Below are 11,387 nucleotides of genomic sequence, written 5' to 3'. Positions count from 1 at the left end.
CCCCCCCCTCCTCGTCCCTCCCTCCCTCTCTCCCTCTCTCTCCCTCCCTCTCTCCCTCCCTCTCTCCCTCTCTCTCTCCCCCCCCTTCTCTCTTCCTCCCTGAAATCAATAAAAATATATTTTTAAAAATAAAATAAAGCATGGCTCCAGAGCCTATGTTTGCCTGGCCTGCTCTAGCACCAGAGCCCCATTTCCCTTGTGGAGAGAAGAGGTGCAGCTTGCTGTGTGCCACTTGATTTAGCCCATTTAATTTTGTAATTCCATTTAATCCTGACAGCATCTTTGGGAGTAAATATTATTATCTTAATTCTATCATCAATAAAACAGGTTCAGAAAAGAGCAGTGATGCCCTGAAGGTCACAAAGTAGCAGAGCCAGATTTTTATTTTTATTTTTTTCAGAGCCAGGATTTAAATTAAGGTTTGTTAGAAGCCAAAGCCCCATTCATTCTATTGTAGCTCCCTATCGCTTTACAATACTAGAGTCCAGGTGATCCAGAGCATGGTAAGGGTGTGGGGAGCCCAGTGAGTGCCCCAGGGTGGAGTCTGAATCCTAGCTTTGCCACTTCCTGGTTGTGTGACCTTTCTGTGTTGGGCAATTAATTAACTTCTCAAAACTTGAATTTCCTCATCTGCAAAATAAGGGCAATAAGAACATTGACCTTATGGCTGTGGTGAAAATAAATGTGGTAATTTAGCACAATACCTGGCTCACAGTATATCTTAACTATTCTGATTGTTATCTCGCAATGCTATCCAGAGAACAAAGACAGACCTATAGTTTGAGGGAGCCCTGAGCTGGTGCTGGCAACAGCTGACAAGACCCACAGCAGCTCCATTCAGGACACTGCCAGCTGGTGCTAAAACAACTTACATATAATTTGCAAGTGACACCTGAGGAACTTCCTTCCACTGACTCTTTGTACTATCATCCAGATGGGTCCTATCTGCCCCATTTTTCCTCCCTTTAGGAATCTGGTTGAGCCTCTGCACCCCAAGGGAGGCTGTGTAGCAGGTAGGACATGAGGTTTGGAGTTGGCAGGCCTAATGCCACTTCCCAGCTTTACCACTTTCTCACAAGAGAGCTAGGGCAGGTGCAGTAACCTCAAAACTATGCTTCCTTTTCTGCAAAACAGGAATGATTACAGGACCTATAGTGCTTGGGGTTAAGGTAAGGATGGTATGAGACAACATATGTGAAGGTACAGGCCTGGCCTAGAGTAAATATTTGGCAAATGTAACACACTGTCTTTAAGGGAGGAAAAACTCAACCATATGATGCTGAGCTGCCTGTGTGCACTGCAGGTACATTGAGAAGTCAGCAGAGGAGCTGGATGAGGAGGTAGAGTATGACATGGATGAAGAGGACTACATCTGGCTGGATATCATGAACGAACGACGGAAGACGGAGGGTGTGAGTCCCATCCCGCAGGAGATCTTTGAGTACTTAATGGACCGGCTGGAGAAGGAGTCCTACTTTGAGAGCCACAATAAAGGCGACCCCAATGCACTAGTGGATGAGGATGCTGTGTGCTGTATCTGCAATGATGGTGAATGCCAGAACAGCAATGTCATTCTCTTTTGTGACATGTGCAACCTGGCTGTGCACCAGGAGTGCTATGGCGTCCCCTATATCCCTGAGGGCCAGTGGCTGTGCCGCCGCTGTCTCCAATCACCCTCACGTGCTGTGGACTGTGCCCTGTGCCCCAATAAGGGTGGTGCCTTTAAGCAGACAGATGATGGGCGCTGGGCCCATGTGGTGTGTGCCCTGTGGATCCCTGAGGTCTGCTTTGCCAACACAGTCTTCCTGGAGCCAATCGACAGCATCGAGCACATCCCGCCAGCTCGCTGGAAGCTCACCTGCTACATTTGCAAACAGCGGGGCTCAGGGGCCTGCATTCAGTGCCACAAAGCCAACTGCTACACAGCCTTCCACGTGACATGTGCCCAGCAGGCCGGCCTTTACATGAAGATGGAGCCTGTGCGGGAGACAGGTGCCAACGGCACCTCCTTCAGCGTCCGCAAAACAGCCTACTGTGACATCCATACACCCCCAGGTTCGGCTCGCCGGCTGCCTGCCCTGTCCCACAGTGAGGGTGAGGAGGAGGAGGATGAGGAGGAGGATGAGGGTAAGAGTTGGAGTTCAGAGAAGGTCAAGAAGGCCAAGGCCAAGTCCCGGATCAAGATGAAAAAGGCACGAAAGATCCTGGCAGAGAAGAGGGCAGCAGCACCTGTGGTTTCAGTGCCCTGCATTCCACCACACAGGTATGTGGGGAGCAGTGGACAGGGTGGGAAGAACAAACCCTCCTGGAGACTGATAGCCCCCTGAGTGAAGTGACAGGGTTGGGTTATCTTCTTCCTATCAGGAGCTATGTAGAAGTTTAAAAAAAAATCCAAAAGAGATTCGCTATAACAAGTCACCTGACTCTTATATTAGGAGCCAGAAACTTCCCAGTTTTATCTGGCAGACCTAACATATATTTTAAACTGCCCTTCACTTTGATGGTGTGGTTTAAGTTAGGAAGAAAGAGAATGTAATAGCTACCAGCCACAGAAGAAGAAATAGTCTGACTCTGAAAGGAGAACTGGAATGAAAAGGGGGGAAGGAAATGCTTAAGGAGTCACAAAGTAATTACTGCCACTGTGAATCCAAATGAGGGCTGTGATCAGTTATTTTTAACTCTTACTTTACCTAGTCAATTTCTATATTGTACCTTGTAACGCTCAGTGTGAGCTGGGTATCCCAGGGTCAAATAGAGCAATCTTAGGAGCCAAACTCCCTGACCCCCTGGGGAACGGGCAGGGTTAGGGATCTGGATTAGTGCTGGGAGTTTGGCTTCCTGTCTGCTGAGGTGCCATTGATGGCACTGTTTGCTCTTTGCCTTAAGCCTGATGTCACAAACTTTTTGACAGTAGACTAGCTAGACACCCTTGTTTTACATAAGAAAATTTGTTATCCTGCTTCCTAGGCTCAGTAAAATTACCAACCGCCTAACAATCCAGAGGAAGAGCCAGTTCATGCAGAGGCTGCACAGCTACTGGACACTGAAGCGGCAGTCACGGAACGGGGTCCCGCTGTTACGCCGCCTGCAGACACATTTGCAGTCTCAGAGGAACTGTGACCAAGTTGGGGTACTGTGTCATATTCCCTGTGGGCTCTGGGAACTAATACCAGGGGGTAAAGATCAAGATTTGTAGCTATATTGCCGAACCGGTTTGGCTCAGTGGATAGAGTGTCGGCCTGCGGAATGAAGGGTCCCAGGTTCGATTCCGGTCAAGGGCATGTACCTTGGTTGCGGGCACATCCCCACTGTGGGGGTGCAGGAGGCAGCTGATCTATCTCTCTCATCGATGTTTCTAACTCTCTATCCCTCTCCCTTCTTCTCTGTAAAAAATCAATAAAATATATTAAAAAAAAAAGATTTGTATATGTGTGTGTGTGTGTGTGTGTGTATAAATATATATAAGAAGATTTGTAACTATAGCATCCAGTGTCTGAGAGCTTAGACTGTTCCCTTTTTTAAGCTAGCCTTCAAACCAGGCTCAGGAAGAAATTTTTTTTCTTGAGAGGGGGCGTGGAAGGGAATGGCAGGGGCATGCTTCCTGGAGTAGAGGGGGAAGGGAATGGAAGGGGCATGCTTCCTGGAGGGAGAACCAGGAAGAAATTCTTACAAATTATCTACTTGTAGAAGGGTACTGTTCCTATGTGTTTATTCATTTACTCAACAAGTGTATACCAAGCATTGGCACAGGGGACACCTAGGTTGAGGAGCTCCCACTTGAGCTGGCACACCTGCCAGTAAGTTCCTGTGCCCCCTCCTTTGGCTTTACCTGCCCTTAGCCCCAGTTTTCTGGGCTATCCTCTCCTCTGCCCTTTCCTCTGACTTCCTCATCATCTTCTGACTCCCTTTTTGCTTCTACAGAGAGATTCTGAGGATAAGAACTGGGCCCTCAAAGAACAGCTCAAGTCCTGGCAGCGGCTCCGGCATGACCTAGAGAGAGCTCGGCTGCTGGTAGAGCTGATTCGCAAGCGGGAGAAACTCAAAAGGGAGACGGTGAGTGCTCCTGGGCCAGCTCTGTTTTCCAGAGGAGAAAACATATGTGGGAGAAGGAAAAGCATGTGTTGTCTAGCCAGCAAGTAATAGGGTTGATGCTCAGTGTGCTCTCGGGCTCACCAGAAACAGAATGTCAGAGGAGAGAATGAATGGAACTCTTAATTATGTGATACAGGTAGCTAGTGCTGTAAGTTAAATCAAGGAAGGGAAAGGCCAGAGTAGTTGGGGAGTTTCACTGGGTGGGGCGTTGTAGAACATAGACCTGAGTGAGTACACCCAGCTGTTGGGGGTGGGAAGGAAGGCGAATTCCCAAACCAGCTTTGACCATCTTCTCAGACCTCTACCAAGGGACTGGCCTGGGCCTGGCTGATTGGGCCTTTATGTGTGTCAGATCAAGGTCCAGCAGATTGCCATGGAGATGCAGCTGACCCCTTTTCTCATCCTCCTTCGCAAAACCTTGGAGCAGCTCCAAGAGAAGGACACAGGCAACATCTTCAGCGAGCCGGTCCCTCTGTCTGAGGTAACCGAATTGGACGAAGTAAGAATCCCTTCCCCTCACTCCACCTTCTTTCTGTTCCTCTCCCAGTTGGACCCCTGCTGCAGATCTGGGCCAGGGACTAGGAGGGGACCTTGAAGAGAGGGGCTTGGTGGCTCTGGGGCTCCAGGATGAACTGGAGCCACATGCATCACCTGGACTCTGTCTTGTCCCTTTCATACTACAAGTGCCCAGAATGGGAGGCAATCTGCACTCCCCAGAGGCAGGGACTGAGTCTGCCAAATGAATAATCACAGGGCAGGAAGACTCTTTCTGGGTGCTGACCCCTAGAACGGAGACTTTAGAAGGCTCAGCACCTAAAGAACCAGCTCTGAAGCCCTAGGTTCTGATTGGCAGACTCTTCTTTCTAAAAGGTATAAAATGAGAGGCCTAAGGCAGCAGTCTCCTTATAAGTCTTAATGATAAGCAAAAAAGAGCTATAGGAATGCAAGCTCGTATTACTTCCAGAGGACTCCCCTAGCTATTTTCTTGTTGAAGCCTCATACGGCTGTAGGAAGTGGATTTGGCAGTAATTTTATCACTTTTCCAGGCCAGGAAAAGAAGGTCCAGAGAGGTTAAGAGACTTGCCAAGATCACACAGCTTGTGACTGGTAAAGTCAAGACTGAATCCAGCTCTCTTTTCCCCTGAGCTATACGCCTACCTCTAACTGGTGGGAGGAGGTTACTGGATGCATTTCAAGGGGTAGTATTAGGGGCAGGGGTTCAGGGGGAATGAGAAGCATATCTCCACTTAGCTACACCTACCCTGTTCTCCCAGGTACCTGACTACCTAGACCACATCAAAAAGCCCATGGATTTTTTCACCATGAAGCAGAACTTGGAGGCTTATCGCTACCTGAACTTTGATGATTTTGAGGAGGACTTCAACCTCATCGTCAGCAACTGCCTCAAGTATAACGCCAAGGACACCATCTTCTACCGGGCAGCGGTGCGGCTCCGTGAGCAGGGTGGTGCTGTGCTCCGCCAGGCCCGGCGCCAGGCAGAAAAAATGGGCATTGACTTTGAGACGGGCATGCATATCCCCCACAACCTGGCTGGAGACGAGGCCCCACACCACACTGAAGATGGTGGGTGATGAGTCACACACACATAAGAGGCCAATGCTAGGGATGAACTGCTTTCCAAAAGTCCCCTCCTGGGAGCAGGCAATGTAGGTGGGAAGCACTTAGGCTGAGCAGTGACAAGCTATCCCCAGGAAGCCAGGCTGGTGAATGGATAGCAATGCCTGTCAGTTCACATCTTGGTTCTGCTATTTTATGGCTGTTCCTGGTGAGCAGCTGAGGGGAGAAGGGTTTTTTTTTCTTTTCTTTTTAAAATATATTTCTTTATTGATTTCAGAGAGGAAGGGAGAATGAGAGAGAGATAGAAATATCAATGATGAGAAACACTGATTGGCTGCCTCCTGCATGCCCCCCACCGGGGATCGAGCCTGCAACCCAGGCATGTGCCCTTGGCTGAAGTCTAACCTGGGACTCCAGTCCGTAGGCTAATATCCACTGAGTCAAGCCTAGGGCTCTTTTCTTTTCTTCTTATTAATATATTTATATTGATTTCAGAGAGAAAGGGAGAGGTAGAGAGAGAAACATCAATGATGAGAGAATCATTGATCGGCTGCCTCCTGCACGCCTCACACTGGGGACTGAGCCCGCAACCAGGCATGTGCCCTAACCAGGAATGGAACCGTGACCACCTGATTCAACCATCTAGTGACACCGACCGGGCAAGAGTGGGTTTCTTACTGCCTGTCCAGATTTAAGGGGGCCAAAGAGCTGCTCTGAATCTGACCTTTTCCCCCTATCCCCACTCCTAGCAGCAGAGGAGGAGCGGCTGGTCCTGTTGGAGAACCAGAAGCACCTGCCAGTGGAAGAGCAGCTGAAGTTGTTGCTGGAACGGTTGGATGAAGTGAATTCCAGCAAGCAGAGTGTGGGCCGCTCACGGCGTGCAAAGATGATCAAGAAAGAGATGACAGCGCTTCGGCGGAAGCTTGCCCACCAGCGGGAAACTGGAAGGGATGGGCCTGAGCGCCATGGCCCTTCCAGCCGGGGCAGCCTGACACCTCACCCAGCAGCCTGTGACAAGGATGGGCAGACAGACAGTGCCGCTGAGGAGAGCAGCAGCCAGGAGACAAGCAAAGGTCTGAACCCCATAACAAGGTGGACCCCAAAGCAAATTAGACTTTGACTCTGCAGCACACACTCAGCCCCTGCCATCCCCAAGGCAGAGGTCTTTCCTGCACAGCTAGCTGTACTTTCTCCCTCATTCCCCAATCAGGGGCCTCTTAGCTGTATCTCTGGCTATTTGTATAAGAGACACTGTTCCCAATTCCAAGACCCTCAAATCATCTCCCCAACAATAGCTGGAGTATTGGACTTATACACCCAGGGCATACCCTGGATGACATCTGCCCTTCCCACATCAGGCCCCTCACCAACTTTCCTTCTCTCTTTCTCTGCTCCAGGCCTGGGTCCCAACATGTCCTCAACCCCCGCACATGAGGTGGGCAGGAGAACCTCAGTTCTGTTCTCCAAAAAGAACCCGAAGACAGCTGGACCGCCCAAGAGGCCGGGCCGGCCCCCCAAAAACCGGGAGAGCCAGATGACCCCCAGCCACGGAGGCAGTCCTGTGGGGCCCCCTCAGCTTCCCATCATGGGCTCCCTGCGTCAGCGCAAGCGGGGTAGGAGCCCCCGGCCCAGTTCGAGTTCAGACAGCGACAGTGATAAATCCACAGAAGACCCCCCAATGGGTGAGCCTCACCACCCAGTACCCCAAGAGAGTGAGCAAAGCTACCATCTTTCCCAACATAACTTCCACCTATCCCTTCATTTTCCCATAATATCTCAGAGCTAGAAGGGCCCTTAGGAATCATTTAATTCAATCCCCTCATTTTACAGACTGGGAAACTGAAACCCAAAGACACTGATCCAGCTAGATTCCCATCCAAGCCCCCCTCCATTGTATCACTTCACCTTTTCTCTTCTCATCCTCCTTGGTGATCTCCTGCCCTTTAAGCCATTTGTGTCCTAAGGTCTATAACTGCTGAGGGAAGTGTAAGGGGTGGGGCAGGGCTGTGGCCAGCTGTGGTGGACACCACCCAGAGCTAGCTCTGCTGGCCAAGGTTGGAGGAATATTCCAGCACAGAAAGGGAAGCCAAGGCTCTTAAGTACCTCTTACCCCTATGTCATCTCTGATCTACATCTTCCTGACCGATTCCTTCCCTCCTCCCCTTCCCCCCCAACCAAGACTTACCAGCCAATGGCTTCAGCAGTGGAAACCAGCCAGTCAAGAAGAGTTTCTTGGTATATCGTAATGACTGCAGCCTTCCCCGGAGCAGCTCAGACTCTGAGTCCAGCAGCAGTAGCAGCAGCAGTGCTGCCTCAGATCGGACCAGGTACCTGCCCTCCAGATCAAGGCCTGCCTCTGGGATGCCCTTCTGGGTTTCCCTATGGGAAGTGGGGTGGCAGCCATCTCAGCCTAGATTAAGATGGCTCAAATCCAAGGTTCTCTGCAAAATAAATGAAATAGATGAGCGTATCACCATAATGGAATGGAGGGAACCATACAGGGTTCAGCTGATGTTTTAGAGCAGAGGGCATAAACTCTTGCTTTGTGGCCTGGATTTGGCCTACAGACATATTTTGTTTGGCCAGCATGGTGTGTTTTTAAAAATGAATTCAGAAGTACCACATAAAATTCCCAGTTTCTGTGTTCTTTTTAAAAACTAGGTGTGGCAAATCTGGCCAGTATTGCTTTTAGACAGGGTATACATTCATCATCACCACTGCTAAACCCAGCCCACATCAGTCAAATCACTGCCAAGCCACTGAGAGCATTTGGATTTGAAAATCTTTAAGTAGTTTCTGCTTTCCAAAAATCTTAGACGCTGGGGGCTTAAAGAAGAAAGGACACCCACCATGCCATTCTCCACTCTTCTTTGAGCTGAGCTCCCTTTGTTTTGTCTACAGCACAACACCCTCAAAACAAGGAAGGGGCAAGCCCTCCTTCTCTCGGGGCACATTCCCAGAGGACAGCAGTGAAGATACCTCAGGCACTGAGAATGAGGCCTACTCCGTGGGTACTGGCCGCGGCGTGGGCCACAGCAGTAAGTACCCTCGCCCAAGGCCAGGGATGCTGGGGCCCCAGTGTCCGGGCCTTACCAGCCCCCTGTCTGCTGATGTGCCCCCTCTCTCCCATTCCTGTGAAGTGGTAAGGAAGAGCCTGGGCCGGGGAGCTGGCTGGCTGTCAGAGGATGAGGACTCCCCGCTGGATGCTCTGGACCTTGTGTGGGCCAAATGCCGAGGGTATCCATCGTACCCAGCTCTGGTAGGCTTCTCCTTTTTTTTGTCATATCCCTTGCCTGTCAACCCCAGAATGCAGACTTACAATAGTAGACTTTTTCTACTCTCTGCTGAGCTGCAGAGTACAAGGGTCTTGGCAGGTAGAGAGTTAGAGGTCCCTGATTAGTTTCTCCAGCTTTCCCTTTTCCTTCCCATGACCCCTTGGGCTCTGAAGTAATACAGCATAGGAAGAAGGTCAGCATTGCAGTAGCTTGATAACCTTTCCATGTCTCTACTTCAAAGGGTCTCCAAATTCTTAGGTAGAGTAAGCCTTGGGGAAGAGGGGACTGAACCAAACCAAGGTCTTACTATTCCTTCAGATCATTGATCCAAAGATGCCCCGGGAAGGTATGTTCCACCATGGGGTTCCCATTCCTGTGCCCCCACTAGAGGTGCTGAAACTTGGGGAGCAGATGACGCAGGAAGCCCGAGAGCATCTCTACCTCGTCCTCTTCTTTGACAACAAGCGAACCTGGTAAGGGAGGAGGGGAGCATGTGGTGACTCACAGCCACAAATACAACCCTGGAAATGGGGGCAGACTGCGAGGAAATTCCAGCAACAGACAGGCTGGGCTGTCACCAATCAGTGGGGGAGGGACTTAGGCCTTTAAGAAAAAGTCTGAGAAACTGATTGGGCACAGCTGACAAACAGCTGTGACTAGAAAACAAAGAACCATCAGTGACTGTGACAAATATGGGAGTGGCTCCCCACCCAGATCGAGGTGATTTCTATACTTAGTTTTCCCACCTCTGCCTCCATGGTGACAAGATTAGGATAAAGCAGGCATAAAGTCAGACTCTGAATCCCTCTTCTGTCTTGTTTACATAATGTAATCTTTTTGTTAACTATATGCAGAGGATTTTTAATACCAGTAAAGTCTGCCTGGAGCCTGTGGGACAGGGTACTATTTCAGGTTAGGTCAGGGCTCCTTTTTGCACCCATAAATACCTTGTGGTTACCGCTCAGTGTGACAGTTGACTGGGCTCTTCTATCCCTGTGAACAGTTATTTGAGGGCAGAGAACCCCAGTGCCCACCAGAGCCTCGTTCTCAGGAGGTGTTTTTAAATGAGTGAGGAAGGCTGGTGCTTATTGCTCTCCCAGAGATGACTTAATTGATCCTCACTTCGTCTTGTAGGCAATGGCTGCCTAGGACTAAGCTGGTTCCTCTGGGTGTGAACCAGGACCTCGACAAGGAGAAGATGCTAGAGGGCCGCAAGTCTAACATCCGCAAATCAGTGCAGATTGCCTACCATAGGGCTCTGCAACACCGCAGCAAGGTCCAGGGCGAGCAGAGCAGCGAGACCAGTGATAGTGACTGATACTGCCCAGCACAGCCCAATCTACGGTGCCCTGCCACCTCTCTCCCCTTTGCTCACTGTCCTGGAGTGGCACCGGCCTCTGCACTGACTCATTCCTGGTCTTGGGGCCAGTCTCAGGGGAAGCTGGGTGGGGGAGGTCCCTCCTGCCCTGAGTGCAGCTGGACTGTACAGAACACTCCAAGGGCCCATGGTAGCTCTGTGCAAAGAGAGGGGAGGTCCCACAGGCCAGAAAGCTCCAGAGACCTCACAGCATTGCAGTGCAGGGTGGTGGGCCAAGGTTAGGACACTGCATAAAACAGGCCATCCCATCACCTCTGCCTGCTCATGCCAGGAGAATCCATAACTGCCTAGTGGCCTGAGGCCTGTGCAGGTGATATGGTGAACGGGCATCCGCCCTGCCTAACAGTGGGATTGATGTCTGTCCAGCCTGGAAGAGGGGCACTAGGTGACCCCCTCCCCTGCTTTTGTAAATACTGTAATTAGTGGAGAATTTAAATTATTCTCATTTGTAACTGCGTTTCCGGTCGCGCCAGAGTCATTTGGTACTAAAAAGACTGGGGCCTGTCCCCTCTCCCCTCCTTCTCATAGATTCCCCCACCTTTCAAACTGGTTTGTATTTATTTCAAAAGAAGAAAATATATTGATTCTTAGAAAATAAATTGTTTGGAATTCTTGGTTCTTGCCTTCTGCCAGGGCAAAGGGAGTTTCTGTTCCCCAGGGATGGCAAATAATTGGGCCCAAGTGGTTGCTGGCTGCTCTGCATATTGCATTTGTAAGACAACAGCAAAGATAATATGACAGCTCTCATTTCTCATGCACTTACTGAGTGTCAGTACCCGTGCTAGCTCCTTTAGATACAGTTTCATGTAATCCTTGCATTAACTATAGGAATGGTTAATAATAGGGTGGTTATTTCCACAAAGACATAGATTTTGAAAAATTAAGTAACTTGCCTAAGTTCTCACTAGGAAGTTGCCAGAAAGCTCCAGAGACCTCACAGCAGTGTAGTGCAGGGCGGTGGGCCAAGGTTAGCACCCTGCATAAACAGGCCAGGAGAAGCCATACTGCCTAGTGGCCTGAGCCTGTGCAGGTGGTAAGGTGAACGGGCATCCGCCTCCCAGTGG

The 11,387-nt window shown here is 50.1% G+C and overlaps 1 protein-coding gene across 11 annotated transcripts in view; it reads left to right on the top strand.

The window, feature by feature from the left end:
* BRPF1 (bromodomain and PHD finger containing 1) overlaps nucleotides 1–10,937 on the top strand; it is a 16,592-nt gene extending 5,655 nt beyond the window's left edge. For 2 of the 11 annotated variants that reach the window (XM_014451354.2, XM_023749681.1), the window contains 11 exons: nucleotides 1,304–2,263; nucleotides 2,968–3,130; nucleotides 3,922–4,053; nucleotides 4,445–4,591; nucleotides 5,367–5,676; nucleotides 6,420–6,743; nucleotides 7,068–7,352; nucleotides 7,850–7,997; nucleotides 8,572–8,929; nucleotides 9,264–9,418; nucleotides 10,080–10,937. In XM_014451354.2, the coding sequence (XP_014306840.1) occupies nucleotides 1,304–2,263; nucleotides 2,968–3,130; nucleotides 3,922–4,053; nucleotides 4,445–4,591; nucleotides 5,367–5,676; nucleotides 6,420–6,743; nucleotides 7,068–7,352; nucleotides 7,850–7,997; nucleotides 8,572–8,929; nucleotides 9,264–9,418; nucleotides 10,080–10,263 (3,166 nt within the window). In that variant the 3' untranslated portion in view covers nucleotides 10,264–10,937. The remainder of the gene's footprint in view (nucleotides 1–1,303; nucleotides 2,264–2,967; nucleotides 3,131–3,921; nucleotides 4,054–4,444; nucleotides 4,592–5,366; nucleotides 5,677–6,419; nucleotides 6,744–7,067; nucleotides 7,353–7,849; nucleotides 7,998–8,571; nucleotides 8,930–9,263; nucleotides 9,419–10,079) is intronic. The other 9 variants (XM_006083878.3, XM_006083879.3, XM_006083877.3 and 6 more) reach the window with 9 other exon arrangements.
* The last annotated feature ends 450 nt before the right edge of the window (nucleotides 10,938–11,387 follow it).

Source organism: Myotis lucifugus, unplaced genomic scaffold (assembly GCF_000147115.1).
Source record: "Myotis lucifugus unplaced genomic scaffold, Myoluc2.0 scaffold_8, whole genome shotgun sequence".
Classification (NCBI taxonomy): domain Eukaryota; kingdom Metazoa; phylum Chordata; class Mammalia; order Chiroptera; family Vespertilionidae; genus Myotis; species Myotis lucifugus.
The sequence above is the reverse complement of the archived record's forward strand: the minus strand, read 5'-3'. Positions and strand labels throughout refer to the sequence as shown.